Source organism: Pieris napi, chromosome 9 (genome assembly GCF_905475465.1).
Source record: "Pieris napi chromosome 9, ilPieNapi1.2, whole genome shotgun sequence".
Classification (NCBI taxonomy): Eukaryota; Metazoa; Arthropoda; class Insecta; order Lepidoptera; family Pieridae; genus Pieris; species Pieris napi.
This window is the reverse complement of record NC_062242.1, coordinates 4085399-4109215: the sequence shown is the minus strand read 5'-3', so window position 1 is coordinate 4109215 and position 23817 is coordinate 4085399. Positions and strand designations below refer to the sequence as shown.

The 23817-nt window shown below is 32.8% G+C and overlaps 2 protein-coding genes across 9 annotated transcripts in view; one reads left to right on the top strand and one right to left on the bottom strand.

Moving 5' to 3' along the window:
* LOC125052167 (syntaxin-binding protein 5) overlaps positions 1-18724 on the bottom strand; it is a 141658-nt gene extending 122934 nt beyond the window's left edge. For 5 of the 7 annotated variants that reach the window (XM_047652793.1, XM_047652797.1, XM_047652795.1 and 2 more), the window contains exon 1: positions 18071-18723. In XM_047652793.1, the coding sequence (XP_047508749.1) occupies positions 18071-18193 (123 nt within the window). In that variant the 5' untranslated portion in view covers positions 18194-18723. Of the gene's footprint in view, positions 1-18070 lie in introns of all 7 variants that reach the window. The other 2 variants (XR_007117415.1, XM_047652796.1) reach the window with 2 other exon arrangements.
* A 482-nt stretch (positions 18725-19206) lies between these two features.
* LOC125052170 (oxygen-dependent coproporphyrinogen-III oxidase) lies at positions 19207-23588 on the top strand. 2 transcript variants are annotated; one of them, XM_047652801.1, is made up of 9 exons: positions 19207-19389; positions 19742-19970; positions 20127-20192; positions 20463-20620; positions 21228-21358; positions 21759-21885; positions 22321-22484; positions 23005-23174; positions 23297-23588. In XM_047652801.1, exons 1-9 carry the CDS (start codon positions 19307-19309, stop codon positions 23408-23410), a joined length of 1242 nt encoding a protein of 413 aa, XP_047508757.1. In that variant the 5' UTR covers positions 19207-19306; the 3' UTR covers positions 23411-23588. The 2 variants fall into 2 exon arrangements, with proteins under 2 accessions (XP_047508757.1, XP_047508758.1); XM_047652802.1 differs by lacking the exon at positions 20127-20192 and having other exon boundaries at positions 19208-19389.
* Positions 23589-23817: the final 229 nt, after the last annotated feature.

Here is a 23817-nt window from a genome sequence, read left to right as displayed (position 1 = left end):
ATAACAAATTGCCGCTCGTCGCGTTGAATACTAATAGACCCTTATCAATTCGCCGATAGGTTCTTGATAGCTCTAAATCTATATTTCATTATCTGAAACTGTCAAATGCCATTCAGCTGTCGGAAGTTTAAGTTTGTTTGATACATACTTGTATCTTGTTGGGTGGATTAAAATCTTAAGCTTGAAATTCTCAACTCGTAAATCACTCGCCCATTACGGGTCTACTGTGTGTAGTAATTGTTCTAACATAAATTCCAGTACTTAATCATTTAAATGGAATCAACCAATCAAATTAAATTGCTTCTCGATTGTTTAGGAAGGTTTAGGTTTGCAGGGATCTGGTTAGCACTGCGCCTTCTTAAGTTCTCATGTAATTTTCACACGTGTATATTATTCTATAACATATTTTCGTTAGTTTCTGATTATTCTCATTATAAAATGGTTGACGAATAAAATAATATACTAGCTTCCGCCCTCAGCTTCGTCCGCGTGTATTATTGAAACTTTTTCAACCACTTCAACAAAAATCATTATATTTCAGTAAATTTACATAAAACCAATGAAAAGAGAATAGATCGTAAGCTGCATTCACAACCAAATTTCGGCCTTGATTTAAAAAATATATCAATGAAACAAGCTGAAAAATGTGTCTGCACCATATTTAATATTTGATGTAAGTAATCAAATCATGTCAAAGGGCTTGTAAATATTTAAATTGCCTCAAATCATAGACAAAATACCGCAGACATGCCACCGATAATACTAAACGTAACTAAAATAAATGTACACAAAAGTGATAAACAAAATAAGAATTTATTTGCACACCCAACCGTAACTTTTCATTACCAAGCCTTTTCATTTTATTTGTGGCGCTCCTTGAAATTGGCTACGTTTTATCAAAGAACACAAAAATCAGACTAAAATAGCATTAAGATAATGTGGTTTATCCGCAAAAAAGTAGCGACAAAGATTACTCCCGAGCTTTCTTTGATAAAAGAAATAAAACTTCAACATTAGTCAGTGAGAAACACGGGGAATAAAAGCAATTCAGCAATATCGCGCTCAACCAATTGAGTTGGGAAGGTAAATTGATTTGATTCCATTTGCCGAACGACGAGTACGCTGGCTATTTGTGGGTTATAGGTGTGAGGGCCCGGTTCGAACCTCCTTCGCAATAGAAAATGTCACTCACGACGGTTTCGAACCGGAAATTATGGCAGTTCCATTTTCAAACGCAGGTAGTATTAATTCATCACTTAAAATGTACGTATATATTATTTGAAGTAGATTCCAATTTTGAATTTAACTTTCTATGAAGTTGTGACAGTTATTTAAAATACCTAAAGCCTACCAGCGTCACAAATAGTCTGCATATAGTAATATACTCTTACTTGTGTACTATTAATAAGAATTTTTGAGTATTTGCGATGATATTTATGATATCCAATCTCATGCATTCATTAGATTATATAGTTGTGTTAAAACCCTATTCGTAGCGTACATATGGAGACTGAAGGTTATTTACGAGGTCCAATTTTATGTACATATATATAATATCTCGCACTATTCCATTGCTTTTAAAATATAGCAGCAGAAGTTGACGTCATCTAGAACCACTAGAAAGTAGTTGAAAATAGAGTAATCGCAGCCGAATCACATGTTACACTCCCATTAATCCGCTCAACGTCTTTTTCAAGGAACGAAATAATTAGCTGGTTGTTTCAACTTTTAAAAACCATTTAATTCTAGGTATTAAGATCTGGCTGTACATATAAAATAAATGAATACTTTAGACAACAATATAATTCCAATTTTTTCCCTAATTATGTTACCAAAAACAATGGTAAAATGTTTGGACTGCAACCTATATTACTCATATAACTTTCTCTATACTAATAATATTACAAGAAACAAAAAAGAATATGTTTATATAACGCATGTACGTACCGACTTCAAACATTCTTTCTAGAAATATTTAAAAATTAAATTGGTCTCATTCAATGCGACTAATTTTATTTCAAAATAGCTTGTGTCATTAAAATATTAATACAGACTATCAAAGTTATAATATATACGGAATGAAAACTTAATAACATCAATTAGGGAAGGTATTTGATTAATGAGCGAGATTAGATATTAATTGGATAAATATCTACCCATATTATAATATCGCAATATGTGTCTTACATATTACGATATTATAACCTGTATATAGCGATGTATAAGAGGAGAAATAAAATCTACGTGTCTGCATTTTAAGAACAAACAATAAAGAAATAAAACTGTAGAAGAAGCATTCGCGAGCAATTCTTGAGCTACCTTTCTTATGCATGTATAACTGTTCTACGTATTAATTGGCCCAATAAGCAGAAAATAATCTTTCTAGTTTTTTATAGAATCTTTCGTTAATTTTCCACATCAGGTTTTACGGTGACCCAATAACGAGTAAACCTTGACACAGCATCGAGCAAACACGACGAATTGCAGCATAATAAATGCAGGGTAACACATGCGTAGAATCTCTTTAGACCGTGGCAACATTATTAAGAATTAGAATTTACATTAGCATACATTCAATTATCTTTTATTATATTTATACGCGAGTATACCTAACAAATTAAATATGAAGTCATTTAAAACTGAATTAAACTGAATTTGAATCCTATGAAAGTCTACAAACTATGTTTTTGTACGAAGCATAAACAACAAACAAACTTTGAAAATCTAAACTAGTGACAAAATATTTAAGAAAATAGTGGACAAACAACGAAAAATGAGGTAAAGAGTATGAAAAAATTTACATTCTTTACGTTAATAAGCAGACGTAGATTTAATAAAAATGTGTAAAAGACTTATTTCATAAGACTTATCTACCAAGCAGTAGCTGATAAAGCAATAAATAAGAAATATAAAACAGTTTCCAACTTTTCCTCAACCCGCCATTACAATATTTACTCTTACCGTAAACAATAGTACGCACACTTATTAATATAAAAGGCACCTTTAAGTATTCGCTTATAAGAAGTTGGTGAAATGACAACCTTGACCTAGCTTTATTGGACCACCTCCAAGAGTCGATGATTGCGTGCCGAGACCACTTTACTTTCTCTTTTTGTTATCACGGGGTCAACGACATGTGTTATCTTACACATATGAAGTTAAGAAAATATTACGAGATTTTATGGGTTCGGGACTCAAGACAAGATACTCAAGAAGTATTAGTAGTACCATTCAATTTAGGTAAGACAAACCTAATTGTGTTAAATTGTGAACTATTATAAGCTACAATTGAATAATTAAAATAATTTTGAATGTACGTACGTTGCGTAAATTCCAAAAAATATTTTTTTTAAGTTAAAAAACGCTCCTACTAAATATTTAAAAGCAAAACATCAAATAAAATTCTAAGCCAAAAACAATCAATAAAAACAGTAAAGTTCGTTGGTACTTAACAATCAAATTATGTATATATAAGAAAACTTACATATTTTAAGTGTTCCTGGTATAACATCCAGGCTATTCACACCCGAATTATAAAGTGGCTTTTAACAGGGAATAAACAAATAATGAAAACTTTTATAATATAATTTTAATTAGTTCATTAGTATAGCGATAAAATCTACTTTAATATGTACGCTATCAATTGTGATAAATTTAACAACGCAGTTTCACTAATATAATCACAACAAATATTTAATTAAAATTTTAACATAACACTATCGATAGTCAAAACATGCTTTTAAATCCAATTTTCATCATGTTTCAATAATTCTAATTAAATTAAAGTCTGTAAATTTATTAATATATTCGAGTTTATTATAATGTTGCAAAAGCTTACTGAATGTCGCAATTTCAAAATGGAAATCCAAATTTGTGATGGCGCTCTTTGTGAACAAAAGGGACAAAGAAATACATACTATGGTCTAAGATCCCGATATACAACGACCTTCACCGAGATGCTTATTTAATGAAACGTATTTTATATTCAATTTAATATGATAATTTATATTTAATTTAATTGAATATGAAAAAAATGCAATAAATTTACTACATGCAAATTATAAAAAAAAAATTTTTTTTAAATTAATTAAACATACTCTGGACTGAAATTTGCTAGGCAACCCATACCCATTATATTTATTGACGTATTAAATTAAATATAAAATACGTTTCATTAAATAAGCATCTCGGTGAAGGTCGTTGTATATCGGGGTCTTATACTACTAGGAAAAAACGAACTTAATGGGTAAAGCATGTGCTACACGGTATGAAACGGCGGTTTGAAACGAAATAAAAGCGAGTTGCGCTTTTCGGCTACACGGTTTAAAACCAACAGTGTCCAAAATAACGTTGCGCTGATAAGACGTCTCCGTAGGGATGTGACATTCTGCATAAAAAAATAGATTTTTTATTAATCGATTATTTTTTTAGCATGAAAAATCGATTATTAAATAATCGATTTCTTCAGTAGCACATTGCAGTATTTTTGTTGTATTTTTAATTGTATGTAGTCTTGTGCTGCTGAATAAATTTATTTTACTTTTTAGTTATAGTTTTATCATCCTTTCGATGTTTTACAAAAAAACAATACATCTTCAAAGAATCGGATTCAATGTATCGCATTGTAAACATCGTTGTATATATCGAATATCCCTAATAGTTCAAAGTCCGGGTTATAAAATACCAAACATAATGTCGCTAGGTGGCAGATAAAAAATCGACTATGATTGATTTTCAATTATAAAAATAATCGATTATTTTAAATATAAAAATCGCGTAAAAAAATCAATTTTAATCGATTTTTTTTTCACATCCATATCCCAAAGACATGGCAATTCTCTGTATAATTCGAGCAATTCGGTAATAACTTCACGTTCGTGCGCCTACGCTCGCCGCCGCAGCATGACTGCCGAACGCGTGGTTTTAAACAAGCGGTTAGACGGTTTCAAACCAACGGTTTTGGTCGCGGTTTGCAACGCAAAGCGTGCTGCCAAGGGCGTACCAAGGTTAAACGAAATTTGGCATAAAACAACTATCCACACGGTTTGAAACCAAAGTTTCAAACCGCCGTTTCATACCGTGTAGCGCATACTTAAAGATAACGGAAGTGACATTCCGCAATCACATACTTTACGCCACTTTTTACTTACATGACCATTGTGTCGAATCAGCTGTGATCGGTGTCCATTAAATGATCTTACTCCAAATGACGTACGAATGTTTTTTATCCTTTGATTTTTCCATTTACTGTAAAATTAGAATTACCACTTTTCATACAATTTGTGAGCAATAAATATACCCCGTATTCATAAAAACTAGATCAGGCTAATTGCACCGTTTTACCTAAACTGTCGCTTTTCAGCATATCGTAAACACGATTTCATAGAATTAGCCGAGCTTTAGTTAAATTATTTCAAATAAAATGAAAAAATAAATATGTATGTATGTATGTTATTTTTTGTATGTTTAAGGGAACTGTATTCCGTCTCCGTACCTTAGTGATTTACAAGGCGGACGATGTTTCTGGGATTCGGTTTTCAGAAAAATTACATTTGTTCCGGTTTAATGGATACAAAAATTATTTGTCATAAAAACAAACACAGTAATGCGTTTGTATATACATAAAGCCTCATTGACTTCAAATACATGAATATACTATAAATATTCCAATGGCAATAATCTCCTGTTTTAAAAGCATATCTGATTAAAAAGGCTAGTTAAAGGTATGAATAATGTCGCATCCCCGCGATCGATATGCTGCATTGCAATCTTTTACATTTTCCCATTTCATTATTTTATGCATTCTATAATTAAAATACTAGTTCATCGAAAAAGTAAGGGGTGCGCCGTGAAGCGAGGAATGTGCATTTCGACTGCAGTCTATTGTTTTTCAAACACCGGTAAAACTAGGTCGATAGGAGGGTTGTGTACAAGGTTTATCCGGTGTGTCAAGCAGGGATGACCTACCATCATTATTCTGCATCATATAGACATTTGTATATCGACACGTCAGAGTATTATATAAGTTGTATAGTCATTAACGTAAGTTTAAGAAATTATAAAATACTAGCAGACGGGCCAAGCGTTGCTGTGGCTAAGGTTTTAGTTATATTACATAGTAGTAACCTATTCAAGGAAAACGGTAAGAGAACACCAGTCATGGGGACCACCATGCTTTTTTGGTGGTAATGCCATTAAATTGTAGCTTAGTAGAAACGTTGGTACTTTCAACACAGCGCCATCTGTTAGAAAATATTTTGCAATAAAATAATATTACGGGTATAAATTGTAAGCTATCCTATCTTTTAAGTTACATCAAACTGCACACGGTGTGTAAATTTGATTGAAATCGGTCTGGTAGTTTAGGAGTCCATAGCGGACAAACAACGTGACACGTAATTTATATATATTAAGATAATCCTTACTATACAGAAGTTATTCGCCTTACCGTTGTGAGATAACATTATAAATATATCTAAGACATCGGTAATTGTAATTAAAAAAGGTAGGTGCATTTGCCGTCTATAAATCTGTTACTTCGTATAAAAGCACGTTACATATACTAAATAAACATTCTAGATCCGAGGCGGCCTTCTATCGGAAGTAAATATATTAAACGACCAAATACAGACAATTTTTTTGCGAAAACACAGATTAGTACAGCTGGAGGTCGACCTGTCCTTCACCCGGGCGGCGGCCGCGCTATTGTTGCCCTTGTCACATTGACATCGTTTTTCTATCCACCTCAGGTGTTTTCCTGACTAGCTATTTCCCTAATCCACCGCCAGTGTCAACTTTAATTAAATAACTATTCTATTAACATTATATATCATACTAACATTCCTGGCATTGATTTATAATCTAATTTAGTACTAGTTTCCTCTTTTCCAAGTATCTAAAAAAAGTCTTCATAACTCGAAGCAAAGAGACTTAAGCCAAGCTCATAACTAATAATGCCTTTTTTAATATTCCTCCATACAATATTAGCAAACTGAGCCCAGCTTTAAATAAAATGCAGTTATTTAAAGCGCACTCGAGAATCGCTTCACAGCGGGTCTCACGAGCCGAACTGCCTTAATATCAAGAAAATATTATCAAGAAAGAGCTGCTGTTTGCTAACATAGGTATTATTTCTGCATTCATTTAGTTGGAGCGTATAGATTACGGGTCTTTTGAAAGCCGACGTAGCGTCGGAAGACATTCACGGCGCCGTGGTTATGTTTTATGAAGATTTTATCTTAAACCTTATTCTAAGTTATGTGGCTATTCAACTTAGCATTTTTACTCTATGTTAGAACGAGTTTGGCTCATGAAGTTTGTCTCTATTTTACGGTTTAGATTAAAAAGTTTATTATATCATACATCGGTCAGTATTAACTTTGTATGCTGTTTGGGCACGAACACGATGATGTTCACAAATACAGTATTTATTTTGTCGACTTAAACTCTTACAATATATTCGTTTAAATTTCGCGTGCGTATTATGTCTCGCACATTCGAGTTTTAGTTTCGTTTGAAGCTGCAGAAGCCATGTGACCCATAATTGACTACACCGGTTTTTTTTCAAATCACAACAAAACTAATACAATAACCCGAAGACCTACATTTCAGTAAGATAACAGACAATGCTGCATAAGAGGAAACGGGATAGCATATCTCCGTCTCGCTCGTCTATTTCATTTCACGCAAAAACATTTCCACCGAAAATTAAACCGCTCTCAAAGAACCTTTTCCGATCGGGTAGATCACATTATTTTGATGGAGGCTAATGTTCTTGTGGTTTGTAGCCAATATCACGATAATGCTTCGATTTGCAGTCGGAAACTGTGCTCTTTATACGACAAATGGATAGCTTTTGTTCGTAATAACCGCCGAAATACTGTTGCTATATTCGTATCGTGTTATTCAAGACAAGTTAACTTTTAGCTTTATAAGGCAGTTAGCGGATATCACTATGCCGATGCCTGCAATAAAAGTTGTCAGTCTTTAAGAAATGTCAGGCAAATTCGACCCAATAGCTGCATTAATAAGCGATGTGACATCAAACCATCACCAACGATTAAACCGTTTTGACAAATTACAGCTCACGGCTCGTTGTCATCAGTTGACCGCACAACGGCGCGACGTGATGTATTAAATAAATAGTATTTTGACATTGTTTAAATTTAAATAGCACACGAAATATTCTATTTATACACGACAGTTTTTCATGTGTAAATGGTAACTATGGTAACACACAGCACAGCTGTCTTTAGTCCACGTTATAAGGCGGAAAGAGTATATAATCTATATATATAAAAATGAAACCCGTTTTCCGTTGTCACGACATAACATGAAAACGGCTTGACCGATTTGTCTGATTCTTTTTTTATAATATTCCTTGAAGTACGAGGATGGTTCTTACGGAGAGAAAAATTACTTACTAAAAATTTGACATAATGTATTTGTTGTATTATCAACTTTCTTTTTTTGTCTTACTAGCTAGACCGGTGTCCCGAATAGCAGAATAAGTTTTAAAAAAAAATAAAGAATCGACTGTTAGGCGGTACGATGTTCGCCAGGCCAGCTAGTTTTAAATAAATGTTTTGAGAAATAGGTTGATTTTTGTGCAGTAGTTGCATTTTTTCTTCAGATACAGGACTCTTATAGTACAATATAATAAAGTAGACACAATTACATGAAAATAATTCTAGAGGATTCAAGGAATAAATAAAAAAACACACGAATTGGTCCAGCCGTCTTCGAGTATTGCGCTAAGAAACATTTTTTTTAAATAGAAGATAAATGATATTTCTGTCAATCTACAGAATAGGCTACCTGATGCATTAGTTCTGTCACTCGATTTATTTCCAGCATAAAAGCCTCAAAATGGAGAATTAAATGTGTTTATATAACCTCTACAACAAGCTTTTTTTCTGACTGAGGTTGCCTGGAAGAGATCGCTTGTAATAAGGCAGCCATTGTAATTAAAACTCAATGTAAGTTACCTGATTGAATATGTACCAAGTATGTAATGCATCAAAGTGTTCATAAATTTAATTCAGATTAAATGAACTAAAGCTATGAATACATTAATTTTCGGGCTTATTTCGAAGTATAAAGCTTTATACTCGTTTAACTTTACTAGAGCTGTTGAAGAAAACCGCGAGCCGCCAGTGCTAATGAGGTATAATTAGAGTTGAGTATCATTTTTCTACTAGATTAATGTAATCATAGGAGCTAATGAAACAGGGAATAATTTTATTAAGCTATGTTATGTTTTAGATAAATAAATAAAAAATAAGATTTTTGTTGTGTAAGTTTGAGGTCCAGGATTGGGTGTACCACTAAATGCCAGTATAAAATTAGTGCTCCTAGTTGAAACCTATATATATACATATTGTCGTTTCACAAACTAGAAGTCCACCCCGTTTTGGTACATTAAAATGTGTGATGTGATTATAGACAGTAGGTACGCGCCCGTCGTGGGCCGCTGCCTCCCGGGCCCCGATGGCTCTGACCGGAATAAAAATCTATTACTTATACCAAGATATAAATGTTAATTATATGCTCTAAGGTAATGTACGTATTATGCACCAAACGTATTTATTTAGTTAAATGATAATACTTAATTTTTTTAATAACTCATATTCAAATAACTAAATGAAACAGATACAGAAATCTGAGGCCCAGACCTAAAAGGTTGTAGCGCCATTTATTTTAATACTTTTAATGGTTCACAATATGCATACGACACTCACACCAACTAAAATTTTATTACCAAAAATGTAATCAAATTCAAATGCGTCAAGGAAAACCGAAGCGAAACAAAAAAGTAATCAAGTGTGACGATTAGAAGAGTTACAATATTAAGGATAACTCTCATCAAAATCTATAAAACATTAATATGTATTTCGACAAATATTTCTCATTAATTTAGTTTAATAAAATATTATCATAGAAACTTAACAGAGAGAAAAAAAAATTGAAAATAAGTGATAACCTAAACTTTACCGCAACATTAATAAAACGATGTATTTACTAGTGTTTTTATTAACCATAATAAAACTTATTAAATCCTAACACAGCAATTCCCTCGGATATAATGTTTTACTGAAATTGTTAATTCCATCGCATGTCATAGGCCGGTGCGGCCTTGGTCCGCGGATGCGAGCTAATCACTGTGCATGATAATGCTTTGTGATATATTAACCTGCCTATTTATTACATTTTAAATGTAATTACTCAATATAGAAACCAGGTCAAACGTGCTGTGACAAACGAACCTTTTAGCCAGTTGGCTCTCGGGTGCTCTTAAAGGATTGAAAATGTTTCTATATGCGTTACTTCCCAGTAGAGTTTCCAAGTTCTACCTACATGTATTAAAAACTCACTACTGAAATAGATATAAAAATGTATTAAGCCTGCCCTGTAAATTTCGCTTTAATCATAACTTAATTAAAGCTAATTGAATCTCTAAGTCATTTTTATACCTACTACAATACCTGTACAACGTGAACGTGATATTTCGTCCGAGGTTTTAAGCGAAACCTATACATTTTTCATCGCATTACGAAGACTATCGCGTGTATCGAAAAACTTATTTCATAAATGTAAACCTTTGCTCTTTAACAATTTGGTTTTAATTCTCTATACATAGTTTAAATTTCTATAGAACAAATCAAATCGATATTTATTTATTCATATAGGTAACACGTATGACGTCAATACTTAAAAAAATACGATTCTGTTTTTTTCTTCTTCTTTATATGTACTACTTTATCAAGGACGCAGAGCGAACACAGAACTGGCAAAACACTCCCCGCAACACTTTTTAATCGCAAAGTTTACAAGGAAATTGTAAGGAACTGCAGCCATTACCACCATAAAATAATAAATAATCAGTGGCGCTACAACCTCTAGGTCTTGGCCTCAGATTTTGGAATCTGTTTCATGATCATTTTTAAATCTAATAGGCAAGTAGGTGATCAGCCTCCAGTGCCTGACACACGCTGTCGACTTTTTGGGTTTAAGACATGTCGGTTTCATCACGATGTTTTCCTTCACCGTTCGAGCAAATTTTATATGCGCACATAGAAAGAAAGTCCATTGGTGCACAGCCGGGGATCGAAACTACGACCTCAGGTATGACAGTCGCACGCTGAAGCCACTAGGCCAACACTGCTCTATTACCACCATACTCATGATATATTGAAGCAAAGAGGCCTAAGGCTGAGAGCGGTATAAGTTTATTTACACAATAGTTTTTGGAATAACTAATATTACTAACACTGTACCTGAGATACCTACTCGGGCTAGTACCATAGAACGCTCCACTATTTTTACGTAATATTGCACATTTGAGGTCACCGATTACGACATCTCTTAAGAATTATTGAATATTCGTGTATAATTTAATGTTTATGTCTCCATGACTCACTCGAGCCACATGAATGTTGTATTCACTTTACTATGTAACTTTATTGTGTTTACTAAAAAATACTGTACAATTGCACACATTTCATAAACGGCACTGTATGTTTGTAATAAGAACTTAATTAGGTAGATAAAACCATTTTTTTATTCAGTTATTCAAAGTGAATTTGTAAACTATTTTAGAATTTATTTTATGATCAATTGGAACTGCCTTGAACTTGTACGTATAAAATACAATAAAAGCGATAATGTACCATTGTGCAGGCAGGCATGACCTCCACTAACTCCATACAAGTCCTCGTCAGATTCAGTGACGTCAACCTAACCAATGATTTTACGTTTCTCGCCATTTACGAAATAACCCAAACTATCCACCGAATGATTATATATAAATTTTTCCCATTCAATTTTATGTTTAAATTATATTTTATACGTTCCTTCTGTGTTTATATATAATTTCGGCCTTATCCTTCGTATAATAAATATAATTATTATCATAAATCAAACAAACTAATTTGAAACATTCAATGGATCCCACACTAATTGCGCCTGAATTATAATTTCTTATTTATAAAGGAATCATTAATCTAGATACCTATAGCTTTAAATTTCGTAAGCTTATAGATAGTGAACTATATTTATTTCGATGTACGCTGGTTGATATAATACCTAAATACACATAACCTCACAAATTCTTCTGAAGGTCTATAAACAATTTGTACTTTGTAGCATGTAGTATTAAATTTTTAAAGAATGTAATTGAAAAAAATATATGCAATATAAAAAACGACATAGTAAGGACACTATGACGTCGAAGAATGACCCAAATGTGAAATGGTCGGGGAAATGAATCCATTCATCTGTGAAAAATAATCCCAACGTTACTAGTCCATTAAGCTTGGGTAGAGAAAGACTAAATCCATGTCAAAAATCAAGCAAAAAACTCTAGCTGAATCAGAATTCTGTTCGCGTTCATCGCTTGAATTTATAGGTCAAACAGAATCAAATGTTCGTTTATTTTGATACTTATCTATTTATATCTTAATTTTTATGCAATGGCTTTTAATAATCGTTAGTCCTAAAAGCTATTTAGTTTTATGAGTACATTTTACATTCGTACCTACTTGATTTAGTTCCTTTTAGTAAACTCAAAAAAACATACTGCATTTTAAGAGCCAGTGCTCATTCTTAAATAGTTTTAATTCTCTACTACAGGTTGACAGGACTAATATACATAAATTTGACTTTTGTAACGTAAATAAAATCACGGTGTAAGATTAAATGATGCTGACCGTGGGAATGCAATTAAACATTGCGATTATTGTAAGATAAGTGTGTCAATGAACTTGACACAAGTTTAAAAATACCAGATCGTAAATAGATATTTATTTAAATTCGGTGTTTTAATCAACTCATGAACTTATTAAATTAACTTATTAGCAATAGACCACTTAAATATATTATTTATTATAAATTAATGTTGTTGTCATGTTTTTAAACTGCGCAGAAGCAATTTTAGCGTTTTTTCGACGACAAAATAATAAAGACAAAAAATTATCTTAGTCGAACCGTAGTGTCTAGGTTTATCACAATGTATATTCATGAAGTCAAGTACTGCGCTTGGATAATTTATGTTTATGTAATGGCTGCTATAATAAAGAGGTGTTTAATGTTTATCGCAAGCAAACGGTTGCAAGGGAAGCGTTGTTAAATTTCGTATGCATAATTAATCCCCTATAACCATTAGAATAACTAAGCAAAGTAAGCGAAGACTTAAATTACGTCTTTTAGGAGTTTAAACGTTAAAATATATTTGATATAAAATTAAGGAAGAACAATTCAAATACGTCAAAAAAAGTGGAACTCCGAAAATCACAAAAGTTAAAAATTTCTTAAGTCTTTAATTATATCTTTATTTTTGTAAGTGTCCAAGTTGAGAGATAATATTTAACCTGTAAAGACGTCTACTAATGTCTAATTTATCCTTAAAGGATTCTTTCAAAGAACAAAGAAATCTAAAATATGATCAAAGAAATACATTAAAATTTATCTTTTGCGGAATTCTTTAAATTATCTAACTTGCAGATTGTTTACAACCTCAAGCAAGACCTCAGAAACATCCGAGACACTCTTTGAATGGAACATCAAAGTAAATACAAAGCCTTTGTCAAACGGATCATGATTGAGATCGAGCCGAGTAAAAATTCATTTTGTTAATTGGATCTGTGTAACTCAACACCGAAATACGAATGTAACGACATGAAACTGATACTATGTATTTCCTTTTAAATATCATTCTCGATAAGGAAAAACAGCTTTCTAGGAGATTCTTTCCATGTTTGTATCTAATATGATGTGCGCAATTATATTTTAAAGGTTTCTATAATATATATAATATAATTTGAGGACTACTTAAATGATCCTAATCCTTGGGATTAAATTTCTCCAGTTCAAACAATTTGTATGATAATACTTGGCGATTAAAAAGAGTGGCGGAAAGTTTCTTGCCAGTTCTTCTTACCCGCTCTACGCCCTTGACTTGCGAACTGGTAGTAAATGTAAATTTATGATTAATTTAACTTGACGATTCAAAAGTGTACTTGGTTACCCACTTGAATAAAGATATTTTGAGTTTGAGTTTATAACTAGTCTTAACAATCATAATATGATTAGCAAAGATAATCAAGGGTTTAAAGATAAAACAGCCAAAGACATGGCCACTTCTCGATGTGTTCAAAGACTAGGCTATGCTCTGTTTGAGACCTGACTTAAATTTCAATATTAATTCACTTATATTTAATGGTAGACCAAAAAACTTAAGGCGTCTTCCAAGAGAGTCATCCTTCGTTTTGTTTTACACAAATCAATCCCAAACAGTAATTTTAATAAAACCCCATTCACAATGTAGCAAAACATTAATTGAAGTGAAACGTTTTAAAAATATTATATTTTATGACCAGTAGCTGCTCTTTTCATGACACCAACAAAAAGATTCACGATATGGCTATATGCATATGTAAAACATTTAGATATCAAAACAAAAACCTGTTTAACCACTAATAGATTTTAAAATTGTGGTTATTGTCACGTTGATAAACTATTAATGTCATAATAAAACAATAGAATATATAAAAAAAACATTTATTTCGTAACTAAAATGTCCGTGAATTTAACGTCTTGATAAAAATACTATTACATTTATTGAGCAGACCAACATCTTTCTCTTTCATCATTCGGATTCGATGTAATGAAGCGTGTCTCGAACAACCTCTGGAATCGAAGTAATCAAATTGAGCCTGTCTAAAAACATATTTCTAACATATTTATTGGGGATTATGAGTATGGTTGTAATAGTTTTTAGTAGTAAATAACCAACTGTGAGGTAGACATGACGCATCTTTCCCCTAAAAGAGTACTTGTTGTGCAAGATTTATACTTTAGTTATTAATACAGGTATAAAGAACTATTCTGTGGTGGGTAATAACCTTGCTTAATGTTGTACAAATAATGGTCGGCAGTGACGAGCTATGGAATGCAGTGGTATCCTTCTGTGAGCATTTTATGCTACAGAAAGAGACAGCAGAACGAGAGAGGGAACGCTTTAGGACGAATCCTAGGGGTAGAAGACGGGGAGTAAATAGGAGAAGATATGCCATCTCCTACCTCCTATGTAGTGTATGCGACCCCGGAGCCTCTGTATCGCGGCTTTGTAGGAACTGCTCGAGGTGGTTTTAGTGGGTATTGCCCACCCAGTCTCTGAATAGCAGAGATTTTGGCGTGGGTCGAGTCCCACATACCTCTGCAACTTTTGAGGGCAGGGGATGCGCAAATGCATTTCCAAGGTATAAAGAACTATAAGCACCCTATAAAGTCAGAAACAGCATAAAATAATGACAGTTTTTGTGAAAATAAGTATTATTTTAATTACTTTCTTCTTACGCTTCACCGCTTTTCACTCGCTATTTTAATATGAATAATATCTAGATGGAACGAAATACAGCTACCTAATTAAACCGAGTACAAAGCTGTTCAAGACGCCCCATTGCAAAAGATCCCAGACGTTACTTGAAAATTTTTAAAGCTGTATTTCTTGTATACGACCGAAACTTTCCGCGTCCCACTTACATTTGGTCGTAAGAAAAATTAATTAGAACAGTACATTTTTGTTTCTGGAGCGTACGCCCTAGCCATTGTTGGAAAATATTATGTGCATTACTTCACATGCCCTTTTTGCTTTATTACCTACTAGCTGCTCTCCGCAACTTCGCCTGCCTGGAATAAAGTAATGGCCTATGTTAATTTATAATACTAGTTCCATCGAAATCCCTTCAACAAGCTCTCAAGAAATAATATTGGCTTTAGGTAAACGCGTTAATTTATAAAAGTCGTCCAATAAATTATTTTCTTTATTTATTTACAAAATCCACAAATCCGAACCAAATTAAAAAAAACATGAGAAATGAATTAGTTTTTGTTATTCCACTTTTATGCTAATATTATAATGATCAATGCATCTTATAATTTATTATATTTATTTTTTTAAGTAGGTAATAATTGTTAACTGCGTTTTATGTTTATGTTTGTATTCAGTTTTTGGCTTTTGTGTATAATGTAATTGTTTAGATATTGTACAATAAGTAGTTGTAGGAATACTGATGAGCAAATAAATAAATAAATTAGGAAAAATAAGCTTAATCATATTTACATAACAAAACTAATTATTATAGGCACTAACAAATAGCGGAATTTTTATCCGTTCACTCAACGGACATTAAAAAAGGTTTGTTAATAACCTATGTAATTCGTTGACTAATGTAATATAGAGATATGTGTCCTGGTTAAGATTTTAATATTTTTAAATTATTTGGTATTTTTAATTATAAAATAGTGCCTACGTTTCGCATGTAAGGTTGACCGACAGAACAGTTTAAAATTTAAAAATTGAGATTAGATTATTCAACCCAGCTTCAACCGGTAAAACTGTATTACCTCGTACGTGTGTGATACTTGCATAAATAAAACATAGGGAAATTACGAGCCACCGCCCTTCATATCTTCAAAAGGTTTTATATAAAACGGATTTCTGTGTTTAGATTTAACCTCACAATTTATCTTAAACTTGACACACATTACTTAACATACGTTTATAAAATAGGTAAACGATGGCGAACAACTCATTTAATCTTTTTATTCCATCAATTCCCTTTCGTGGTATTTGCGATACCAAAAATGACAATTTAATGAATATTAATATTTTATACATAAATGAATCGTAAAGTTACCGATAGGTGGATTTAAAGCTATTTTTTTACTGATTTTATCTAATACATGATTAAAAAGTTGATAAGAAATATTATTATGGGCTGCGACGAAAAAGGGCCAACTTAATAATTTCCGACAGTTAAATTAAAAAGTTACTGAGCACCGGCAATAAGTTACAAAAGATTTTTCACACAAATTTTCCTGAAACTGGATAGCCGGCCGGCGGCCACCCAATTTACAAAAATATTGAATTTTTTCATTCAATGGTTAAACCTCTTTGAAACTTGACTCGAAGTCTTCGTTATAAAGAGGACTTTTGCGAACTTGTGCATCGATCGATCGTTAGTCTGTGGAAAAAACTGCACAATAAATATTTTCTTCTTTTAACAGTAGGAAATGCTGTTTATTTTACACGTCATATTTGGATGAAACATTTCGACAATAATGTAATAAATAACTAGGGAAGACACAGGTAAAATGTAGTTACATCTACTTCCAGTAGATCTTTAAGTTAAATAATTATGAAGTAAAGGACGCGAGAACAAGTTGCGTATGAAGCCATTAAAAGTTTTCCTTCAGTCAAGGGGACAATAAAACTGTGATCCTTGACCTAGTTGCCTAATGGAATTCTAAGCCGGTGTAATTACTTATCTCTCGAGATATTCCTGCTTTATTAGGTACTCGCAATCACAGTTGAAGACCTTTTATTATCGATTCATTAAGAACAGCGATGTTTATAGCTTATATGCTTTAGTTTTATTATGATATGCTGTTATCGAGCAAAGGACAATTAAAAAAAAGCCAGCGAAAGCAAGGGAATGAAATCACAAGATAACGTCTAAACTTTGTGTTGTCATCTGAAATTAGGAACCAACATTTAATGGCTTTTTTACTAACAATTAATAGGTCTTTAGTAATCTACACATTCTATATAATATTCTTCATCAAAAGGTAAAAAGCTAATTGAAGACCACAACGCAGTTGGCGTATTTTAACTACGTGCATTTATCTTATCTGTTATCAGTTCAATATCAGCGTAATTCTGCAACCAACGAGCTTTATTGTACGACTGAAATTTCACATAACTGGGATAAGAATTAAGAAGATTATGTTGATTGCGCTAACAGATGACACGGCCAAGAACACTGACGTAATCTTAATAGAACCACGAACTCGTATAATTTTATTGATATTGATGACATGATGCAGATAATCTCGAACACAAACTCAAAACGTACTTAATTCATTAGTGCGTAGAGTTATTGTCGTGTCAACGGACTGTAAAGTTTACACAACATTGTGCACGCGACTCACTTTTCCTGCGACAGGCGAACAGCTCCATAAGTATGTCAGTCTAGTCTAGACTAGAAGAGTGTAGTAGTGTATTACTAACCTTTTTTACTTGGAAATGCTCAGGTCGCAGCGTCTCCTGAATCTCCTGGTCGTTCCCGCGCGGAGCAGCCTGCACCGAGCTACGGAACCCGTCCAGCACCCCCTTGAAAGTGAACTTCTTCATCGCGAATCGAGTATCGCGATTCCTTTGTCCGAAGGCCGATTTCCGGCCCCGGCTACATCACAGCCGTCCGCCGCGGACAGCGAGTCTGATTTGGCAGAAGAGAGTCGCTGTCTCCCGCGCTGTTACTGCGCAGGGCCGTCCGGGCCGCCGCCGACGCCGACACGCGTCCGTCACTTCGAGGAGCGACGAAAACTAGGCGAGGCACCGCCTCCGGAATGTACAGCAATGCGGTCTGGCTACCGATCGATATGAAAACGACGACACACGCGCACTGCACACAATGTAATCACTGGCAATTCTAACAAGCTATCGCAGGTCGGGTATTGGCAAGAAAGAGACGAACTTGGCGAATCACTTCAAAAGAACGTGCAATAGAAAGAGATAACTATACCGCAGTGCAATAGACATGTTTTCCCATTGACTATTACTACAAACTACGCCTGTCTTCATGCGGGACGCAAGCTGGCAACCACTCCGACAGACGACATTGCTGAGAGCTGTTATGACAACTGTTAAAGACGGTATCACGGTATGGTTTATAGCAGTTAACACACAATACCACAGAGTAAATACTTTTTATAAGATATTACACTTAACACTATTTATCTTAAATCTTTAGATAGTACAAATACATATGTACACTTCACTAATTAAATGTTAAAATTATGAATTGGTTTGGCTAAATAATGTCTAATGAGAAGCCTTAATCTATCTAACGAAGTATAGTAGTCGTAGTTGTAGTAGACGGGTTTAATACTATTGAATATATATTTAGAGAAATAAAATAAAACCACTTTCCTCACTTCATACAATATCCCTATTCCCAATTTATTGTTGAAACAAATAAACAAACAGTTGTCATTGTCATGTGTCACTCAACACTCCAGAAGTCAACATTGTCAAATAGATAATTTATATGTATTGTCAGTGTAAGAGTGATGACTTAGCATATTACTCACTTCTGTGCTTAATTGCTATACTGTGTCTTGTCGTTTGCTTATAAGTAATAAGTTCTGTTACCTGTGGGCTGTGGTCAATGGGTATGACAAGTCCTAACTCCTTGTGTTTAATTTCTATTTACATTTTTCTAGATACAGCCCAAATATAACAAGTATGTCGTTTAAAATAGCGATAAGAAGTTTTAAAACCCTCACTTATGTTGAAGGGTATAAGAAACTGAGAGATCGGCACATAAAGTAAGTTTAATGGATCATGGAAATAGTTAATAATTTAAATAGTCCTACCTAAAGTCGAACTATCCAATATGTTTTAATTTTTAGTACTATGTTACCTAATTTTATTTGGTATGGTATTTGTTATAATTGCATAACAGATTTGGATTTAAGCAAAACTACGTTCTTTATCAGATAAATACGCATATCACATAAAAGATACCAACGCAGTTTTTAATACTACTTAAAAACGAGTTCTTATATTTCTGGTTTTACTTTTGATACATAATATATTAACCTTCATTATGGATATTGCATGAGACTGAGTTATTAATTCCAAAAGTAGGTTGACTACATTATTTCGTTATGAATTTAGGATGTACTGTGCAGCTGTGATTGGTGTTGGCTACATGGCTTACAAGCAACACAAAGCAAATAAAGTAGAAATGAAGGAAATATTACAATTAAAGAATTATATGGCAGACCCAATAACTCCAATCAGTCACTTGGAAAAAACACAAGATGATATGAAAACACAAATGGAATTACTTATTATGAGAATTCAATCAGAGTTTTGTAGAGCATTGGAAAAAGAAGAAGATGAGGTGAGTAAAGAGAAAAAAGGCACAATGACCTGTTTCTAGTTTGTTGCAACTCAAAGTGACGTAAATTTCTATTTATCTTTCATTGATGCTAATAGATTTTAAAAGTGGGTCCATTGTTTGTTGTACCAGAAATCCTATTTTTAATTTTTATTGTAGGCGTGGTGTGATGAAAAGAGAGATGAAGACTTAGATTATGACAGTGACATGTTTGTGCCATACCCGGTATGCATTTAAACATAGTAATATTTGAGGAAAAGAGGCAAGAATTATTAGTCCACTAGATTTTTTAAGCCAGTGGAAACAGATAAAGATTGGGATGGTGTAGTTTAAAAAAAAAACATATTATTTAGTGGTCTTAGTATAATTGACTATCTGGGTTTTGGGACATTATTGTGCATTTCATAAATTATAAAATATTACTATTAATCAGAAGAATAGTGAGTCTGACCTGAATAAAAAAAGTAATTGTTTAATACTTATTAAAATCTACAGGAAGCGAAGTTTCAAGTAGATAGATGGACTCGTAGAGAAGGTGGTGGGGGAATCACATGTGTACTACAGGATGGAAGGGTGTTTGAAAAGGCTGGTGTAAATATATCTGTGGTGTCTGGAAAACTGCCTCCAGCTGCAGTACAACAAATGAGAACTAGGTAAAATTAGTGAGGATTGGGATCTTCATAAGATCTTGACCTTATCAAATATATATTTTTTACACGCTTTATATTAGCTTCACCTGTATGTATGTATGTAACTGATCCTTTGGACTCGATTTTGACCCACTTTAAACGGACAGATTTAATTCAAACTTTGTACACTTATAAAGAATCAGCGACAATATAATAATTTCATAGGTTTATCTCGAAAAAACAATGACAATTTTTTAAGTCCACAAAGCAATACGATTAAATTGAGACAACACGTATAGCTGCTAGGACTAAAAAGTGGAAAATAAATATAGTTAAAAAAAACTATAAAACTCGCTTTTAAAGAACATCAAACTAAAAAGTGAAAAATAATTACTAATTTAGGCTGAAAATGGTAATGAACAAAAAATACTGGTATTATTGTGAAAAAGCGTGGGGCGCTCATTGTCATATTTTTCGTCTATCGAGCAACCTGTAAGAACTCAATATCAGCACGGCAAATGTTGAGTACCTTCATTTGGCATTATGACTCTCTTGTTAATATTGTTTATATACTATAGTTATGTATTATTAAAATAAAATAGGAAAATTTATATTATAATTTTAATTTCAGGGGAAAAAGTTTTGATGGACAAGAGCTCCCATTCTTTGCAGCTGGAGTGAGTGCTGTTATTCATCCTCGTAACCCAATGGTCCCCACAATACACTTTAACTACAGATACTTTGAAGTACAAGACAAAAATGGTATCTTGATCTATTTTATTAATTGTAAAACTACAATTTAATTATATTTCTGACCTTGGTAATATTGCTCTAACATGCAACCTAAAAACGAATAATTAGTGTTTAAGGTTATTTTTAATAATATTATTTTAATGATAGGTAACCTTAATTATTTTAATGAACTAATTTAATATTGACTCTTTAAGTCCTTATTATAATTACAAAAAAATATCTCAATTATTTTCATTATAAGATCTGTTGACTCTGGATGTGTTCCAAAATATTTTTATTCTGATCACCTACTTACTAACTAAGAATAAAAAGGATCACGAAACAGATACAGAAATTGTGGCAGAAAGCAAGGATTGTAACACCACTGTTAATTTTTTTATCATATGATATTAATAAGGTGGTCTTTCAGGTGTACAGTGGTGGTTTGGTGGTGGTACGGATTTGACACCTTATTACCTGAATGAAGAAGATGCTGTCCACTTTCATCTTACATTAAAGCATGCTTGTGACGGACATGATAAGACATATTATGCAAGGTAAACCTATTCTATACTATTATGGCATAGTGCAAAACACTTACTAGCCTTTGTACTTTTGTAAATATTAAATTTATATTAAACACTGTTTGTTTACTCGTGCTGTAGTCATTTTATGCCACATTATTTTGATTACACGTTTTAATAAAATACAATAACGAATTTTACTATCGCTTTATATATTTATTATAATGTAGTGGTATTATAATATTTTTAAATAAGGATAAATGCGTGTTGAGAGTTGCTTTTCCATTAAATTAGTAGTTTGCAAAAAAAAATGTCCAATAAGATTGTGAGTTTCCTAGAGAAAAATTATATCTAAGAATACAGTACAAGCGGTGTAGTCTTTAGCTAGATGGCAAATAATAAATAAAAAAATACTATTGTAGTAAAAATGGCATATTTTATTTGAAAATAGTATATTTATTTGGGCAGGTTTAAGAAGTGGTGCGATGACTACTTCACAATAACTCACCGAGGCGAGCGTCGAGGGGTGGGTGGTATATTCTTTGACGATGTGGACCAGCCCAACCAGCAAAGCGCTTTTGACTTTGTTACCTCTTGCGCTGAGGCTGTCATTCCCAGTTACATTCCATTAGGTATCATTGTACTTTCATAATTCTAACTTGTAAAATGATGGTCAATAGTAATAACTTTATCAGACTACTTAATGTAGTCCACTATATATATATATATATATATATATATATATATATATAGCCTATGTGTATTGCCATAAAAAAAATTATTGGTCCTTAATTATAGGTGTAAAGTATTTACTGAAGTACTTACAACTAGAGAAATCTATTATATACTTAAGGGAGCGTTCAAGTATCGCGCCGTAACGTTTTCTTGTACCCAAGTTTAGTACAATGATTCGAAAATAATATTAACAATAACGCGTAATTCAATCCCCGCCCAGCATCGTAACGTTTTACAAAAGGACCCACCCCCCCCCCAAATTTCGTTGCGTAAATTACTTGAACGCTCCCTAATACTAATAAAGTTTCCTATAGGTTGTTGCATACCAAAATTCGATCCTGACCGACCTGATTGGTAGGCAAAAATGGCTAATCATCTACTAGCCTAGAAAAAATAAAAGAAATGTTTGTGTTTTAGTACAAAAGCATAAAGACGATCCGTATGGTTACTACGAGAGGCAATGGCAGTTACTCCGTAGGGGACGATACGTCGAATTCAACCTTATCTATGATAGAGGAACGAAATTTGGCCTTTTCACTCCTGAAGCGCGATATGAATCCATATTGATGTCATTACCATTGAATGCGGTAAGCCTCAAACTAAATGCACTTAGTCAGCTCAAATTCAATATAATCTTGTTAAGCCTATATAAGTGATTTTCTGTCTGTTATAATAATAATAATTTATACATTTTAAAATTTATTTTTAGAAATGGGAGTATATGCATGAACCTAAACCAAATACCCCAGAGCACAGTCTTATGAAGGTATTAAAGGAGCCACGAGACTGGCTTCAAATAGAACAAGCCCGAGCTACTGCTTAGGTATTGTGATGTGTGCATTCATAGGCATGCAATTATGAGCATCATAATCCATTACATTACTTATTGTGAAATATTCATTTGTTTAAGGTTGTGAATATCAGATTTGTACAGTATCAGAGGAAAATTATATGTATTATATCTAATATACAAAAAGAATAAAGAATTTATATTGATTTTATTTCATTTGTTTACTACATTATTTGCATTCCAATTAGAATAAGGGTAGCAGTTTTTCAATAATAATGTTAATTCTGGTTAATTTGTAAAATTTAAATTTTATCTTATAATAGTTTTGAAGAACCTTATAGTATTTTTCTAAAATATGTCTAGATATTTAAAATAAGATGTATCAAACGTTATAAATAAGTATTGGTTTTATAGAAAACATCTACCGCCAATTCTTTATT

Bases quoted from the DNA above. Each gene is read 5' to 3' on its own strand.
- LOC125052170 (XM_047652801.1), top strand. From the start codon at position 19,307: ATGTCGTTTAAAATAGCGATAAGAAGTTTTAAAACCCTCACTTATGTT. The intron at 19,971-20,126 runs GTGAGTAAAGAG...TTTTTATTGTAG, and splicing joins TGGAAAAAGAAGAAGATGAG to GCGTGGTGTGATGAAAAGAG. The intron at 23,175-23,296 runs GTAAGCCTCAAA...ATTTATTTTTAG, and splicing joins TGTCATTACCATTGAATGCG to AAATGGGAGTATATGCATGA.